Genomic DNA, 18,478 nt, shown 5'->3' with positions numbered 1-18,478 from the left:
CTAATTGGTTCTTCAAGGCATTTAATTCACTATTCCAAAAATGTCCCTTTTTCTTAGTATGGTGTAAAGCAAACTAACTTTGACAAATGGAGTTTTTTCCAAATCTACCCAAACCTTGAAAGATGTTAAGTTCAATTTTAAGTTTCAGATTGGATGAGTTTCTATTTTAAGTTTTTCGGCAATTTTTACTTAAAAGGAAAAAGGAAGGCACTTACACGGAGTTACTTGCCCTTCCTGCGCATCTAATTCTTAATGGGAACTCGGAACAGGTTGTTATGGGAAAAGGAATAATCCCATGTAATATATACTTTATACTTTTAGAATACATTGTAACAAAAAAGCACCAAGAAAGCACATTAAACCGTCACATTAGTATCTGACTTTCACCTCCTACAACAGTTGCTCAAAGAGTCGTTATGGAAGATCAATGACGTAGCCTGGACCATTCAACTGAGTCGGGATTTCAACCAGCAAATGGACAGTTATGGCAACACCTCTGTTGAGAAGGTTGGTTTTTCAGCTCAGAGACCTTAGCTTCTACTTTATGACCAAAAGGAGGGAGAAATGGTTAGAAAAATGCTCCCTTCTCTTCACCTTACATTTGACCAAAAGTTACAGGGCCACATCTATCTGCAAGGAAAATGGCCGAGTATAGTGTTTTCAAGGTAAATACATGCCTAACTAAAATTCAGGGGTTCTGTTCTAGAGAAGGACGAAAAATGGATACTGGAAGGCAAATAGCAGCCCCTACCATAGCACTAGTTTAATGCAGCTTATGCCTTGGTTTCCATTGGGCCAGTCTTGTGAGGCTGACTACGAGAAATAATCTACTACAATTTTTTAAAAACTTGAAAAAAAAGAAAGCTCAAAGGCCACTTCTTTCATTCCTCTCTCTCCACATGACCTCTACCAAACCCTCCACATTGTAACCATCCATTCCAAATGGGGTTTGAATCCAGCTTCTGCTACTTACTGCTTATGTAGCTTTAGGTAAATTTTTTAACCTCTCTGGAGCCTCAGTATACTCATCAACAAAATGGAAATTTTATCTACCTCTGAGGATTGTAGTGTTACGAGGGTTCAATGAGATAAAGTATATAAGGTCCCAAGTGAAGTGCCTGGCACGTGGCGTGTGTTCAATAAAAAGTAGATGGTGGTTATCATTGTGGTTATATTATTCCTAAATTGTTTTTTTCCGGAAAAAACATTTCCTAAGTCATTAAGTGTTCCCAGTATTAAGTGTCTCTTCCCACAAATTCTTTATTAGCAACCTCCAACTCTTCTATGTAATTTTCAAAACTCCCCTCACTGATTGACTCTCTAATTTGGTACAGAATACTGATTCTCCAAATTGGTCTATCCAGCCTGCAGACACACCCATCAGGAAGATTTGGTGAGCAATGACTCATCTTCTTATACACGAACTAGCCTTGTGCATCTCATGTAGTACCATTCATCCAACAGCTTCCAAACCCACAAGATTAGTCCAAGATGATGGTTGTATGAGTAGGCAGAGCAATTCAAGCAATGAGCTGCTTAGATAGCTCTCAACCTTACACTTAACACCAGAAAAGTAAGTGTACTAACTAGCTTTAGAAGCATAACAAACTACCCCTGGTGGCTTAAAATAACAGGCACCTAGTAAGCTTACAATTTTGCAAGTTGACAGTTTGAGTCGGGCTCAACTGGGCAGTCTTCTGATCTCAACTAGCTTCACCGCAGTGTACTGGGGATTGGCTGGTCTGGGATGATCTTAACTAGGACAGCTTTTTTCTGCCCCTTGCAGTCCCTCATCCTCCAGCAGGCTAGCCCAGGCTTGCTCTCATGGTGGGGGTGATGAAGTATGCAATGTCTCCTGAGGTCTAAGCTCAGAAGGGGCATGCTATTGCTTCTACCAATTCCATTGACAAAAACAAGTCACAAGACCAGCCCAGATGCAAGGAATGGAGAAATAGACTCGTCTTGATAAGAGCTACAAACTCCCATAGCAGGGAGATGTGGATAGACGTGGGATAGAAAGGTTATGGCTATTTTTGCAATCCATGACATTTTTTTCCCCAATTCTGGGTTTCTGATTTCTGGGATTCCTAGCCAAGTCCCCAAGTAAGAATGCACTATACATTGACTCTGATCAAATTCAGCAGAGAAACAACAGATCAGCAGTACTGGGGGCCACTGAGGCTAGCTAGCCCTTCACATGTAAGTCTTATTTCCCCCTGATCAAATCAATTTTTTCTCAGCACAAGACTTTTCCAGACTCTTTCCTGTCCTTCTCCCAAGATGGAGTTAAATAGACTCTAGCAGCTTTGACCCTAATTAATATTTACTCCAGCGCTGTAAACAGTTTTCCTCATTATGATTCCATGATCATGGGGGTCTTTTGCCTGGACAACCAAGAGTGAAGTGGCTGCTACCTTGTCAGATTCTTACTCTGATTTTACTCTTACTCTGGTAGTTCTTCCACCTGTTTTATCACCTTAGGTCCCCTTCTCATCCCAAGTCAGACCAATGCGTACAATTTCTCCTGAATGTACTAATTTAACTTCATTTGTTACTACTAGATTTTCCTTTCCTCCTGTGCCAAACATCCTTTCTGATCAATAATGACCACTCCATAGCTACAATCCTTGGAACTCTGCAGGGTCCTTAGAGTGGACTTCCAACTTGCCACTTTACTCTCCTGTGTGTAACAAGATGGACAGTCTAAATAAAGAGATGCCAATCTGGTATTATATAGCTGTATATACACACATGTTCATATACCTATTTACATCCAGGCGTGTGCTATACTGTTCAAACACAAGCCACTGAGGGGCTGCCCCACACCTCGAGGCATAGCTCTACATCATACGTGGCCTCTAACAGAAGATAACAGGAAGACACGACTTACCTACTTGCCTTTTCTCCATCCCGACACTGCAGAAGTAACCAGGGTAGGGCTGGCATAATGAATCCAACATTCTCACCACCTGTAAGGGAAGTGGAAGCCACAGAATGATTCCCCACATGCTCCGCCTCCAGTGTTCCTCCATGGGGTGCTTTCCCTCCCCAGTTTAGAGTTCCTTACTAAAGACACAATGCGTATGTAAAAGTTCTTATGTGAGTTTTCTTCTTCACTCCTAATACCATTCTGGCAGCACTTCTGGACAACTCACTCTACTCCTGGGAGAGAGATAATAGTAGAGCATACAAAGTATTATTTTCAAAATTACTGTACGCTAAATCTCCTAAACTATAAACTAAGTCAATATACTGTGGAGTTTGAGAATATCTGATGACATTATCTTCAAAATAACCCAATTTTATTGAGCATGTTAATGCAATGAGCACTTATTAGCTACCAGTAACTGCCCACTGGAAGTAATCAATAAGACCCTCTGCAGCCAAGAACTGAAATTCTGAGCATAGCGACAAATAAGAAAATTAAAAATTACAGTAGAGAGTGAAATGTATTATGATGGTGGAGCACATGGCATAGAGGAGGACAGAAGAACACAGGTAGAGGACAGAGCCTTGGCGGGGGGGGGGGGGGAACGCTTTGAAGAAGAGATAATATAGGAAAGTACATGGTTAGTAAGCAGTCGTAAGTTACCTCAATGTCTTTTCTTCAAATGACTGTTTTAACTCTTTCCATTTTTCATCAGTCTTGCTTTCCAACCTTTAACTGTGTTGCTTGTCCTTTGTTTTCCAGAAATTTCTTTGGAAAGCCTTGGGAACCACCTTAGCATCCTGCCAAGACACAGACTTTGTAAGATCACAGATTAAGGAATCCCTGGTTGCTCTCAGCCACCTGGGAGATCAACGCCAGGTGGGACCCCTTTCTCTCAATTTCCTCTCATGACAACGATAATGAATTCCCTCTGGAAAACCTCTGACAGTCCTTATGTTAATGTCTTACTTATTCAGAATTATCCATGCATACATTCAAGAGAGTCCAACAGAATTTCTCAGAAAAATGAAACTTCCTTATTTAAATATCAATGCTTCATTATCTAACCAGATTTGTGAAAATATTGAAAAATGAATTTTAATCACTCTTACTTAACGAGAGTATTTTAAATATATTTTGACCTTGGCTTTATAACTTAAGAGTATGATTGTAAGTATCAAAATCATTAAACTTGTAAGCTGAAAGTAAGCTTATATACCATTGGTTTTCCACCTAGAGAAATTATAAGTATAACCTGGAGAGCTTTTGCAGAGTGTTTTTGCCTCTTCCCTACCCTAGCCTAAGCTGGAGAGCATATGTGAATGTGGGAGAAAAAAGAGGATATCTGTTTAAAAAAAAAAAAAAAACTCTCCAAGGCTAATAAAGACCAGCTAGTAAAAAATAAATTTTCATAGTCTGTCTTGTTATATACTCTTCTCAGAAATTCTCAGATGTTTAGGGTCCTTTCCCCATCGTAAATGGCTAGAAACCACTAGACTTACTGAATTTTTGAAACTGTTTTTATATTGCTATTTTAGTTCTTTTTTCCTTCTCAGATATTCAGTCTTCACATTTCTCATTGGCATTATTCCTAGCACCATTTTTCCCATCCTAATTGCCCTTTTAGTTCTGCGCTGGGCTAGGAAACAATGTCAGTTTATTTCAGATATAAGCATACAATATGGCCGTCATTCAAGGTCTGAGGGGTTCACAAACTTTAAAAGATGAACTTTGTGCCATCCATTTGAGCTTCTCAAATTCCTCTTTTACTTAACTTTACTTCAAGTTCTTGAGTGTGTCCCACACACTCAAGTCACTTAGTGAATGACCTCTGGATGAGTAAGGTGTTAGCACGTAACTTTCTTAGTCTCACTGAGCCTGCTGGCCGCCCATCTCCTGAGCATGACTCTCTCCCTCAGGTGACACCTGAGCTCTGATTCTGATGTCAGACTAGCTGGATTCAAATCTTGCCTCTACAACATGCTCCCTACATCCCTCAGGTTCTTCCAAGTAAAATAAGGGGAAACAGAACCCTTCTCAAAGTTCTTATTCATGGATAGTGCTTAGTGAACAGTTTCAGGAGAAAAGAGCTGAGGTTGCAACTGTGAGGAACTGGAGAGAGAAAATGGACTCAGGGAAAGATGTAGGACATCTGTGCAGATTTGAGGGCCCCGCTGGGGGTTGAAATCATCTTCTACTGCCACCTATTTTCTCAGTGGGGTCACTTTTTTTTTCCAGTAGCCTCCTGCAGATGAGGTGTAGGGATAGGTGATCATCAAGATGGGGAGTCAGATTTATCCAGGGCTTGGGTTTTGCCAGACTTACATGACAGAAAGACAGTGGGACATAGGTGGAAAAGTAGGGGAAGGAGTTAAGACGTTAGGTAAATGGGTTGGGAGAGGAGAAACACAGAGCACTGTGGGGTGACAGGACCCAGAGGCTGAAAGACACAGAGAGGTTTATATCTTAGGCCATGACCAAGGAACACAGAGACATCAGGCCACAAGCCTTTAAAGATCTCTTCCAGGCATCTTCTGATAATGGAGAGTATGTGGCCTAGTATCTGAGGACTAAGAACAGTGCTGGTTGAGACCTTGGTGACAGTGGTCATGGTGGTTCTAGCAGGGTTGTGCAATCAGATGAAATATAACAGGACTCATAAACAAACTGCCATGAAGGTACAGTAGTGAAGTGAGCCTCGAGCAAGACAGGTGGGAAGAATGTGGGCAAGGGAGGAAATATGACCATAGAACATGAAACAGGAGCTACCAGCTTTCAACATTTTAGCCACTTGAGATACAGTAAGGGTTCAGCAGGAGAGGGATTCTATAGAAATGACAGTCAACTCTAGCTCAAAAAAACCTCCACTGGCTTCCCACTAGTCTAAGATTAGAAATCCAAATTACTGGCTGTGGCCTGAAAGGCCCTACTCAGACCAACCCCCACTTCCTCTCTCACCTCATCCTGCACTTCCCCTTGATTGTTCCTTCTGCCCTCCTCGATAGACCTCAGGGCCTTTGCACTTACTCCATCTGTTTAGAACTCTGCTTCCCAGGTAGTCCAATGGCTCAGTCTCTTGCTTATTTCAGGACTCTTCTCCATGTCACCCTGTATTGAGGCCTTCTCTGGACACCCTATTTATATTGCCAACTCCCCCCAATGTGCAGCTTCTACTCTTTTTTTTTTTGCTTTTCTTATCTCCATAGCACTTATCACCTTCTGACATACATTTACATTTACATGCTTATCAAATTTATGTGTTCACTTTATGTCACTTCTCTGTCACTTCCCCATGACTTCCCCTGGTTGTACACTCAAAAGGATGGGGAGTTTGATGTGTTTTGTTCAATCCTGTATCCCCTGCACCTAGAAGAGTTCCTGACACATAATAGGTGCTCAATAAATATTTGTTGAATAGATGAATAAACTCAAAATGTCCTATCTTTTCCGATTTTAGGGAATAACATCTATCTTAGGATACTGTGCCGAGAACCACTTTGAAATTGTTTTAAAAGTTCTTAAAACATTCCAAGATCGGGAAAAGTTTTTCATGAATCGATGCAAGGTAAAAAGAAGAATCTTTTCCTCCAAAGCCCTTGGTCATTGCAAAGGCAAATGACACTGACTCCTTCAGTGAATATCCTTTCTCCGTATTATACTTGCTCCCATCCCCAGGTCTTTATTCCAGGTCAGAACTGTCCAAACACAAGCCCTGAAGAATGACCAGCTAGGTACCAAGTCTCCTCCACTTTCTGTCACTAATGCTGACCTGGGAGGCCCTAAGGAGCTCCGTGTGTGCCTAGGTTTGTCCCAGCTGCTCAGGCCTCATGGACAGTTTCCATTGTGTACACTCTGCTTCCCCTAAAGGAGAAGGATTTAATGAGTAAAAAGTAATGAAAGCCTTCTCACAGGTACCTCTCTTAATGCCTGATAGATCCACAACACCGTCCTGTGTGTTTAAATTTATATCAGCAAGAGTATCAGCTTTAGACTAATTGTAATAATCTCAATCCCATTTCTTAACCCCCGTAGTGGCCCATAGAATTAGGAAAAAATATGAGAGAAAAAGAAACTCCTTCAGTCATATTTTTTATGTCTCTCTTTCCTCCTCTTCAGGGTATTTTCTCTGGGAAAAAGAGCCTGACCAAGACTGACATCATGCTAATCTATGGAGCCGTGGCCCTCCATGCTCCCAAGAGGCAGCTCCTCACCAGGCTTGATCAAGACATTGTATCCCAAGTCCTGTTTCTTTATGGCCAGTGCTCTCAGGTAACGACCAACACGGGGCCACCTCGATTTCCAAGGCTGGGGTTCCCAAAACTTGGAGGGACTCAGCTCTTGGAAATCTTCATGCTCAAAGGATACAGACCAAAGGAAAGATAGGGTATGGTATAGTATGTTTGGAGGATGAGAACCTATGGAAAGAGAACATTTTATTATGAAACAGAGTTGAGTGATTTGTTTCTTTCTTAAGACCTTGAGCAGTTCACATCCCACCACTCCCGTGTTGCCTTCCTAGACCAGTTGTACCCACCATGATCTCACCCTCGTTTAAACTTAAAGTAATGACTCCTGTACTACTTTAGGGCAGCTGGCTTATTACTTCCCTGTAATAGTCTCTGATGTGTTGCTAATGGTAGCTGTTTAACCTTTTATAGGCTAATACTTATAAGCCATCTAAAAGAGAACCTCACAAATAGTAGGAGCCATTTATGTATTTTTAAGTGAGTAAAATGCATCACTTGTCAATCTACTCAGTCTACCTCAAGTTGTACTAATTCCCCCTCCACCTTCATCCCAGCCACGCTGACCATCCTTGACGCCCCTCAAACATGCCAAGGATGCTTCTGCCTCAGAACCACAGAACCGAATCCATCCAATTGTTTCTGTCCCCCATAGCACTTTTTGTGTCTTTAATAAAATGCTTTCTACATGTTGTCAGTTCAGCCATTTTGCTGATTAGTACCAAGTTAGCCACCTAAGACCCACCTAGCAATCAAGTTTAAAATATGGCTTCCCAAATTCATTATCCAGGGAGGTTGCCTCAGTAAGTCTGGGGTGGGGTCTGCCATTTGTATTTTTTAAAGGTTTATGAATGATTCTTATTCACAGCCAGGTTTAGGGGTTTTTGCTGATTACCTGCACATCTGCTTCTCCCATTAGATTGACAGCACCTTGATGTTAGGGACTGTACTTTATGTTCCTTTATCTTATCTTCTGTGTCCTCCACAAACCACCTGTTTGATAAATCTGTGCCCTTGACATTTATTCATGTGTGTATGTGAGAAGAATGGACTCATAGGGAGCTCACGGTATTGTAGATATAGGTACCTGCTAGTGGAAGGATGTAGGGCAGTGATCCCCACACCTCAGCTGCATGACAATTACCTGGAAAGCCTGTTAAAAATAGAGATCCCTAATGAATCAGTCTTCAAGGATGGATCACTGAATCTGTAATTTTAACACCTGCCTCAAAAAGTGATTCTGACATACCCAAAATTTGATAAGCAATGATGAGAACTGAAAACACAATTTTCAAAGGCGTTTTATGTTACATTAATATTTAGTCCATCATTGAGGAAAATTATTACAAAAATAAAAAAGGAAAGAGACAAAGATGTTTCAGATAAAGATCACTGGACACTTTGAGGTTAGTTCTGCTGCTATAAGGCAACATTTGCACAAGACAGTACCAGAAAAACCACAGGGATTATGGGGGAAATGGGGTGAGGGGAACAACATTCAAAAAACCCCATCAATGACATGTTCAAAAAAAACCACAATTAAATTTTCAAAAGTAATTTAAAAAACATTTAGGAAATATATAGATACTACCAAAAAATGATGGCACGTTTCCTTGAAAAACACCTGAAGTCAGCTGTGCAATTTATGAGCTACTATGAAATGGTGGTGGGAAAGAGGGTTATCTGAAATCTGACAAACAGCTGTAATGCCAGATTTGAATGACAGCAGCTCACCACACACAGTCAACGAAGGCAGCTGACGGATGTTCGAGGTATGTGCGCAAGTCTTCCTATGAGGCTCAGTTCAACTGTTGCACCTTTTTGCTCTCATGGAAAAAACTGTGCATAAGGAAACTCAAAATTCAGAATATGCTAAAAGTATTCCCTCATGTATCAGTTTCGTTGGAACAAATTTGCATTTTCAACAAAGGTGTTGTCGCAGAACTAACTATATCTCAATTCCAAAGTCAGCTGCCCTATTAACTTTCATTTTACAACTTTTCACCGCTCTTTCTGCCAAGAGCCTTAATACCCTTTTTCTTACCAAAGTCTGATAGAGCCTCTTTAAAATGAGAAGCCTGAAGCCCAAAGGCTTGACATCTTTATGCTGCTTTCTGTAGTTTAGTCATGATTCACCCAGGGCAAAGAATCTACCAGTGTACAAGGTCTCCCTTTGAAACTGGGGGAGGGAGGCAACAGCTCCCACCAGCTGGAAAGACTCAGCATCCTGCTTCACTGTTGTCCTTCAGGTTGATGGGTGGGTCTTTGTGTTGGGATGAGGGAACTCTAACGGCTGCTCTAGTGTCTGCTTCTGCCTTTGATTTTTTTCAGGTTCTGGGCATGGCTGTGATGAACAAGGTATGCAGCATATGTGATATATTTGAATACCTGTGTTTGAGTATAAATATATTTGAATACAAATCATGCTCCCTGGAAGTACAGTAAGCATAAATGTTCTCTTGATTTGATTCCACAGGAAAGCATCCCAAAATATAACTAATTAATCCAGGTCTGAAGCCAGGAGCCCTGAGTCTAAGTTAAGACAGAACAAGGAGCTGTATTTGGTTCTAGGTGGTTTGGAAGTTAGACTGTAAACTAGAACAGTGTTCTTAGAACTGTGGGTTGTAAACCACCGGTAGATCATGAAATCAATTTAATATATCTAATAGATCAAAACCAGCAAAATGTTTGTAATGAAATAAAAGAGAAATAGAAGAGTATAATGCATATAGCAATAATAAATATCATAAAACTTTTATTTCAGTTATGTATTTTATATATATATATTCACTATATTGCGCATGTTAGTACTGGGTAGAATTGTAAACTGTTCCCTATTTTGATTTCTGATCAAAAATGTTTGAAAGCCACTGCTCTAGAGAAACCTCAATTTAGGTGGGAGCTGGAGGGGTTGGAGATTGACCTTAGTTTCTCAACTTCCCTGCAACTTGGATCCGAGACTAAGGTGGAGATGGCAAAAGGAGCAGTTTCACTCCTGTCTGGGCACATATTTCAACCCTATTTGTAGAACCGGGTGTGGTGCCTAAGACCCTGGCTTGCACTGTGAGTCATTTTGCTTTAGGACATGGATCTGCAGATGAGTTTTATAAGAAGTATCACAGAAATTGCCATTGCTGTCCAAGATGCTGAGGATGAGAAGTTCAAGTTTTCCTACAAGGAGGTGCTGCTGGGTTACATGCTGGTGAGTGTGCAGGGAGGACATGGGCAAGACCCTGAGAAGTTCATTACCGAGAGTGTAGGTAATGGGTAAAACTCGCCAGTCCCGAAGAACAGACCTTGGCCATATTTCTGCCTGAGGGTGCCCAACGGTCCAATGAGGTTTCCACCTCTTTGCATCTAGAAACTCCCCTGGTCCTTCCTGAGACAGCTCACCTCCTTGTCTGTGTTGCAGGACTTCATCAGGGATGAGCCCCTGGATTCCTTGGCTAGCCCTGTTAGGTGGAAAGCCTTAATCGCCATCAGATACCTCAGGTAGAGAATTTTTTGTTTGTTCTCCTTGAAAAAATATTTCCTCCCCCATCTCCTCATTCTGATCAACTGACTTATCGATCGGTGCAGACTCTAGTGCACCGATCAAACATGAACACAGTTCATCAATAGGTTATTTCAAATGGGGGCTTTTTCTCTTTCCAGAGTGACAGAATTGACTGACAGCCTGATCATTTGTTGACTCACAGGGACTAGCGGAGCTGCTTATAAGAGTCAGACTTATTGATATATGAGGACTGTAATTTCTGTGCAAAAATAATTTATCTTGGACTGTAGGCAAATTTTAATCTTCCCATTAGAAATATATGAAACCCTTAATCACACCCTAGTTTGGTTAGCAGCAATAAGCCTGAAGAAGATAATAATTTTAAGCACATTTTTAAAATAATATTTTTCCCCTGCAGTAAAAGAAATAGAAGTTCAATGTTAAAACTTGGAAACTATAGAAAGTTTTTTAAAATAATAAAAATCATCCCAGTCTTCCCCCCCCCCCCCCTTATTATCAACATTTTGGTATATTTCCAGGTCTTTATTTCTAGTCCTCCATGTTGGTTACAGAGTTGAGATTCTACTCTGCATATGATTTTTTATCCTGTTTTTTTTTTCTCACTTCATCTTACATATTCCCATGTTATTACCAACTCTTCACAGACATCAGTCATTTTTTATTAAATTTTTTAATTTTTGATTGTGGTAAAATATACATGTTTATCATCTGAGCCATTTTTTTTTTTTTTTTTTTTTTTTTTTTTTGTCTGTGTTGGGTCTTCGTTTCTGTGCGAGGGCTTTCTCTAGTTGTGGCAACCGGGGGTCACTCTTCATCGCGGTGCGCGGGCCTCTCACTATCGCGGCCTCTCTTGTTGCGGAGCACAGGCTCCAGACGCGCAGGCTCAGTAGTTGTGGCTCACGGGCCTAGCTGCTCCGTGGCACGTGGGATCTTCCCAGACCAGGGCCCGAACCTGTGTCCCCTGCATTAGCAGGCAGATTCTCAACCACTGCGCCACCAGGGAAGCCCCATCTGAGCCATTTTTAAGTGTACAGTTCAGTGTGTTAAGTACTTTTACATTGTTGTGCAAAGCAATGTCCAGAACTCTTTTCATCTTGCAAAACTGAAGCTCTGTACCCGTTAAACAACTCTTCATTCCCTCCTTCCACCAGCCCTGGCAACTACCATTCTACTTTCTGTCTCTGTGAATTTTATACTTTAGGTAACTCATGTAAGTGGCATCATACAGTATTTATCTTTTGATACCTGGCTTATTTCCCTTAGAACAATGTCTTCAAGGTCCATCCATGTTGTAGCATGAATCAGAATTTCATTCCTTTTTTAAGGCTGAACAATATTCCATTCTATGTGTATACCGTATTTTGTTAGTCCATTCATCTGTTGGACATTCATCTGATGGGTGTTTTTCACATTTTGGCTATTGTAAATAATGCTGCTATGAACATGGGTGCACAGATATTTCTTCCAGACCCTGCTTTTAATTATTTTGGGTATATACCCATAAGTAGGCCTGTTGGATCATATGGCAAGCCTATTTTTATCTTTAGAGGAACCACCATACTGTTTTCTCTGGCAGTGACACTATTTTACATTCCCACCAGCAGTGCACAAGGGTTCTAATTTTTCTGTGTCCTTGCCATCACTTTGTTATTTTCTGTTTGTTTTTACAGTAGCCATCCTAATGGGTGTGAGGTGGTATCTCATTGTGGCTTTGAGTTGCATTTCCCTAATGATTAATGACTTTGAGCATCTTTTCATAGCCTTATTGCCTCTTTGTATATCTTCTTTGGAAAAATGTCTGTTCAATCCTTTGTCCCTTTTTTTTTTTTGGTTCTTTCTTTTTGTTGTTGTTGAGTTGTAGAAGTTCTTTATATATTTTATATTCTGTCTATTCTCTATAAGGTTATTAACCCCTTATTAGATATATGATTTGCAAATATTTTCTCTCATTCCATAGGTTGTCTTTTACTCTAAATTGTGTTCTTGATGCACAGAAGTTTTTAATTTTGATGTAGGTCCATTTGTCTATTTGTACTTTCATCATCTGTGCTTTTAATGTCATATCCAAGAAATCATTGCCAAATCCAATATCATTCCCCTCTGAATGGTCTTGGAACCCTTGTTGGAAATCATCTGACCATATACACTAGAGTTTATTTCTGGACTCTCTATTGTATTCCATTGGTCTGTATGTCTGTTTATTTATGCCAGTACTATACTGGTTTGATTGCTGTGGTTGTGTAATAAGTTTTGAAACCAGGAAGTGTGAGATCTCCAACTTTGTTCTTTTTCAAGATTGTTTTGGCTACTTGGGGTCACTTGAGATTCCATGTGAGTTTTAGGATGGATTTTTCTACTTCTTCAAAAAGTGTCATTGGGATTCTGATAGGAATTCCATCAAATCTGTAGACTGCTTTGTATGGACATCTTAACAATAATAAATACTCAAATCCAAGGACATGGAATGTCTTTCTCTTTATTTGTGTCTTCTTTAATTTCCTTCAGCAACATTTTGTGGTTTTCAGAGTACAAGTCTTTCACCTTCTTGGTTATTTCTAAGTATTTTATTCTTTCTGATGCTATTGTAAATGGAATTGTTAATTTCTTTTTTTGATGGTTCATTGTTTAAGTGTATAAAAATGCAACTGATTTTTGTGTGTTGATTTTGTATTCTGCAATTTTTTTTTTTTTTTTTTGTGGCTGTGTTGGGTCTTTGTTGCTGTGCGTGCTCTTTCTCTAGTTGCGGCAAGCGGCGGCTATTCTTCGTTGCAGTGTATGGGTTTCTCACTGCGGTGGCTTCTCTTGTTGCGGAGAATGGGCTCTAGGCACGTAGGCTTCAATAGTTGCAGCACGTGGGCTCAGTAGTTATGGCGCTCAGGCCCTAAAGCACAGGCTCAGTAGTTGTGGCACACAGGCTTAGTTGCTCCACGGCATGTGGGATCTTCCCGGACCTGGGCTTGAACCCGTGTCCCCTGCATTGGCAGGCGGATTCTTAACCACTGAGCCACCAGGGAAGTCCCTGTATTCGGCAACTCTGATGAATTTGCTTATTAGTTTTAATATTTTTTGTAGATTCTTTAGGATTGTCTATGTATAAGATCATGTCATCTGCAAACAGAGATAATCTACTTCACCTTTCCAATCTGGATGCCTTTTATTTATTTTTCTTATTTAATTGCTCTGGCTGGAACTTCCAGTATTATGTTAAATAGAAGTGGCATCTTTGTCTTGTTCCTGATCTTAGAGGAACAGTTTTCAGTCTTTCACCATTGTGCATGATGTTAGCTGTAGGCTTTTCATATGTGGCATTTATTATGTTGAGGTAACAAACATCATTTTTAATGGCTGCCTAATATCTTGGTGCATAGATATGCCTCATATTGTTACATTTAATTATTAATCAACCTCCTATTGCTACATTTAATTATTTATTGTTTTTAAAAACTATAAGTAATACTTTGGTGAACACCCTTGTGCAAAAAGTGTTCTCTGAACTTCTAATTATAAAAGTTGACAATTTGTTTCAATAAATATTATTGAGCTGCATCCATGTATCAGACACTGAGCTAGGTTTTAAAAGGACAATGTTGAACAAAATACAGCCTTGCTCTGAAGGAGTTTTAGTCAACTAGGGGAAATAAATGCGAAACACATTCACATAATTTCTCTAAAACTCGATAAGAAGTAAAATAAGGGAAGGCACAAGTTGCCATGTTTACAAAGATGAGGGAAGTTTAAAGAAAGTGCAAATAAATCTTGAAGATAAATTAAGAATTAACCAGCCTCCAGAACAGTATTGTCAAGTAGAAATAAAGTATAATACAAGTTACATATGTCATTTAAAATTTTCTAGTAGCCACTTTTAAACGTGTAAAAAGAAACAAGTTAAATTAATTTTAATAATTAATTTTAATCTAATATATTCAGTATATTATTTCAAGTATTTAAAATAAAGAAGTAATAAGATAATTTACATGATTTTCATACTAAATCTTCAAAATCCAGTGTGTTTTACAATTACAGCATATTTTAAATCAAACCAGCCACAACTCAAGTGTTCAATAGCCACATGTTGCTAATGGCTATCCTGACATGGACAGGACACCTGTAGAACTTACAAACTAATCTCTAATGGCAGAAAGCAAATCAGTGGTTGCCTTGGGCCAGGGTAGAGGAAGAGACGAACTGCAAAGAAGCATGAGGAAAAATTGGGGGATGATAGCAATGTTCTATATTGATTATAGTGGTGGTTCCATGAGTATGAAACTCATTTGATTGCACACTTTAATGGATGCAGCTGGTTGTGCATAAATTATAGCTCAATAAGTTGAGTTTTTTAAACAGCCAGCCAGACAGTAAGGATGAGAAGATTGTTCAGTATCTATCAACACATTTAACACTTTCAATAGAGCTGTCCCAGCTGTTACTGACTTTTACTCTCCAGTGAGAGAACCAATTTCACCTTTCTCTGACAGTGTCATCATTTTTAACTTCTTTGTTAATTTGGTTGCTGACAAGTGGTATTGTATTGTCTTAATTTACACTTATTTAATAACAAATGGAGTTTTTCATGTTTATTGAACATTTGCATTTTTCCAAGTTATGTCCAGGTTTGTTTATATCCTCATAATGTCTATAGTATACGTCAGAAAGAAAGAAAGAGAGAGAGGAAGGAAAGAAAGGAAGAAAAGAAGGAAGATTCCATTATCATTTATTCACTTGTGCATTTATAAGAACCTATAGTATGTGTGACACTACATATAACATGAGAGGACATATGAAATTTATAAAACTCACTGCTCCAAACTTAGAATCTCTCTCTCTCTCTCTCTCTATGACACACACACCCACGCACACACAATCGAGTGCTGAAGAAAATAAGTAGATTAATGTTAGATCATATAATAAAGGGTAAAGTAATGCAAAGCAAGTGATGGTTTGTTTATCACTCTAATAAATTAGACCTGAAGCGTGTAGACTATGCCCATCGCTACAGTCTGGTTCTATGTCCCCAATCTCTCTCTACTTCCATCACCACCTCCCTCAACATCCCAACCCATCAGAAACGTACCTGACCCCTTCAGCCCCTTCAGACTGGCAGTTCTTGGGAATTCTACTGGGTTATGTTTTGTTTGTCAACCTAATATCCACTCCTCCACGTGGTTCTCGTTTCAGTAAACTGAAACCTCAGCTCTCACTGAATGACCATCTTAATATTCTCGAGGAGAACATTCGGAAGCTGCTGCCCCTTCCACCTCTGGAAAAACTCAAAAATGAGGGCGAGACAGACAAGGACAAGGAGCACATTCATGTATGAGGGGGCGAGGCCCGAGGGGAGTGAAGCGTGGAGTAGAGTGAATGAACTTGCTCCCCTCGGCCTGACCCTCGCACTCACTCTGATTTCAGTTTCTCTACGAGCGATCCATGGATGCTCTGGGGAAGCTGCTGAGGGCCATGATGTGGGATAACGCGAAAGCAGAGGACTGTCAAGAAATGTTCAACGTGAGTAGGGCCGCTGCTCAAACTGACTCCCATGGTCCCTAATCGGTGCTCCAAGGCACCCTCCAAACTCTGCCTCATCCTCGTCTCAGGGACTCGTCCAGCCCGACCCACGTAGCCCACCACGTAGGGCCAGCCCACGTAAAAAGGGTTTGTGGGGAGGCCAGCACCCTGTTCCAGAGGAGGCAGAGCGAGAGCGAGAGAACGAGAGCGAATGAATACGAGGATACTAAGGAAAGGACTTTTATTTTTTGACCAACAGCTTCTCCGAATGTGGCTTGTTTCACAAAAAGAGTGGGAAAGGGAAAGAGCCTTCCAGATCACCGCGAAAGTGCTGACAAATGATATTGAGGTAAGGAAGCCCCTACAATGGATGGATGGCACTGCTTGCTAACAGCGGGGACCTCTGAGGCCGCTGGAATCCAAAACTCATGCGGGATGGACCTCCAGTCCCAGGTGGAGTCTTTCCGGAGAACCACCAGTGAGGTCTGTCCTAACCCAGAGCGTCTTTGCTCACCTGCTCGCTTACTTGACCAACGGCCTTAAAGTCCGAGATTCCATTTTATTCCAAGGGCCTGCACGGAAGGAACAAGGGACTTAATATCCAGTGTTGGGACTATCCTGGGACATCGTCAAGCCACCCCATCACCTTGGGGTCCCCCTTTGTCCTGCAGGCACCAGAGAACTTTAAAATCGGCTCACTCCTCGGCCTCCTGGCTCCTCACTCCTGTGACACCCTGCCCTCCATCCGCCAGGCGGCTGCAAGCTCGGCTATTGGTCTGTTCTGCATAAAAGGTGAGGGAAGGATGTGAAACCCACAGATGCAGAGAAGATACGTGTTTTCTTTTGTTCTCAGCTTTTCTCCTCATCCATCTATATCTCTCTCCTTCCTCCTCTCTCTCTTTCTCTCTTTCTATTTCTCCTCCCCCAGTTCAGCCATCTCTGAGTTCTGTTACCTTAATTATGTCACACAATTTGTCTCTCTTTTAGATCCTTTTTCCTCAGTGGCTCTGCCTTCTGGTTTTTTTAAATAAAGATAATAACACCAGAGCATGATAAAGAGTCATTAAAGCAGGTAAAATGTTTCGAGAGAGTCCGATTTAAATCACACAGCAACTGGGCATATTAGCAAAGCTTTCTCTATCACACAGCTTTCTTCCAGAGGAAATTGCACTATTATTATGGTGCTAAAGTGCCTTTCAGAGTTTTCTAAGAGAGATAACTTTGTGGAGGTTTTTCCAGCTTGCATAGCAGGACCTCTGTCTGCTCTGCCAGGACATGTGAATAACTGTCAATGTCAGGAAATATAAGGAATTTTAAAACATCAGTCTCAGGCTGAAACCAACACTCAGGGCTTCCTGATTAAATCCAGGTGAAATCAGCAGGTGTTTTGCCGAGGTGGGCCCTGCATCGTATGCACAGTTCTCTGCAGACCAGGTGCAGCCAGGAACACTCAGCCAGGTTGACTGCAGCTCATGCCCACGCTCGGCTCTTCATTCTCTTAGGTACTCGGTAAACATTTCTTGAGTGACTTTTCATGTGTCAGGCACTGTTCTGATGCTGGAAGCACAGAGATATTATAATTCTAAGATTCGCATAAGAAAAGTATGTGAGATTTGCTGTGCAAAAGCTTTTGAGCCAAAAGGTGGGATTTGGTTGGGGGCAGAGGGTAGAGTCAGTCAAAAAGGACAAACTATTCAACAGAGCCCGAATAGGTCTCTTGGGATATGGGACAGTCAAAGGACAGTCCCTTGGGATATGGGAAGATAATTCATGAAGGGTATACGCTTTTACCAAAGCCAGGGGGGGAAAAAATGAATTAAGGAAGTGAGAACTAAAGGACCATTTTAATAAGAGAAGAAATGTGCCAGAGAGGGACCTCATAGGAAGAAAGGAATTAGAATTCTATTATTGTTCTACCTATTCTCCCTTTAGTGTCCTTTATTTTCCTGAAACATGCAAAGTTCAGGTCCTTAAATATTCTTTGTTAACAAGAAATCCCATACTTCATTATTCACGTTAACTCTTTTTCTTGGTTGACCAAATAAATATGGTAGAGAGAGAGAAAAACGATGATTATTTTTTTACTAGATACAAGTAACTAGTGTGATACTAAATGAAACACCCATTTAATACTCATGGATGTTTTTCAGTCAGTTGTTAAAGCAGATGAGGGATCTGAGGTTAAGAAATGTACCAGTTGCTTGGACAATTGAAAGCAGTGGAGCTGGACTTTGAGCCCAGGTCGTCTTCCCATTGGCTAGGCTGCCTTCCAGAGTGGTTCAGGTG

At 40.7% G+C, this 18,478-nt stretch overlaps 1 protein-coding gene across 1 annotated transcript in view; it reads left to right on the top strand.

Annotated features, from left to right (window-relative positions):
• Nucleotides 1-18,478, top strand: part of MROH2B (maestro heat like repeat family member 2B) — a 61,027-nt gene that overhangs the window by 25,080 nt on the left and 17,469 nt on the right. The window contains exons 18-28 of the mRNA XM_036847257.1: nucleotides 400-507; nucleotides 3,692-3,808; nucleotides 6,387-6,494; nucleotides 7,046-7,198; nucleotides 9,505-9,531; nucleotides 10,256-10,375; nucleotides 10,586-10,665; nucleotides 15,866-16,001; nucleotides 16,097-16,192; nucleotides 16,452-16,541; nucleotides 16,864-16,984. Coding sequence (XP_036703152.1) covers nucleotides 400-507; nucleotides 3,692-3,808; nucleotides 6,387-6,494; nucleotides 7,046-7,198; nucleotides 9,505-9,531; nucleotides 10,256-10,375; nucleotides 10,586-10,665; nucleotides 15,866-16,001; nucleotides 16,097-16,192; nucleotides 16,452-16,541; nucleotides 16,864-16,984 — 1,156 coding nt within the window. The remainder of the gene's footprint in view (nucleotides 1-399; nucleotides 508-3,691; nucleotides 3,809-6,386; nucleotides 6,495-7,045; nucleotides 7,199-9,504; nucleotides 9,532-10,255; nucleotides 10,376-10,585; nucleotides 10,666-15,865; nucleotides 16,002-16,096; nucleotides 16,193-16,451; nucleotides 16,542-16,863; nucleotides 16,985-18,478) is intronic.

This window comes from Balaenoptera musculus, chromosome 3, assembly GCF_009873245.2.
Source record: "Balaenoptera musculus isolate JJ_BM4_2016_0621 chromosome 3, mBalMus1.pri.v3, whole genome shotgun sequence".
Taxonomy (NCBI): Eukaryota; Metazoa; Chordata; class Mammalia; order Artiodactyla; family Balaenopteridae; genus Balaenoptera; species Balaenoptera musculus.
This window is presented reverse-complemented; position numbering and strand designations above follow the sequence as displayed.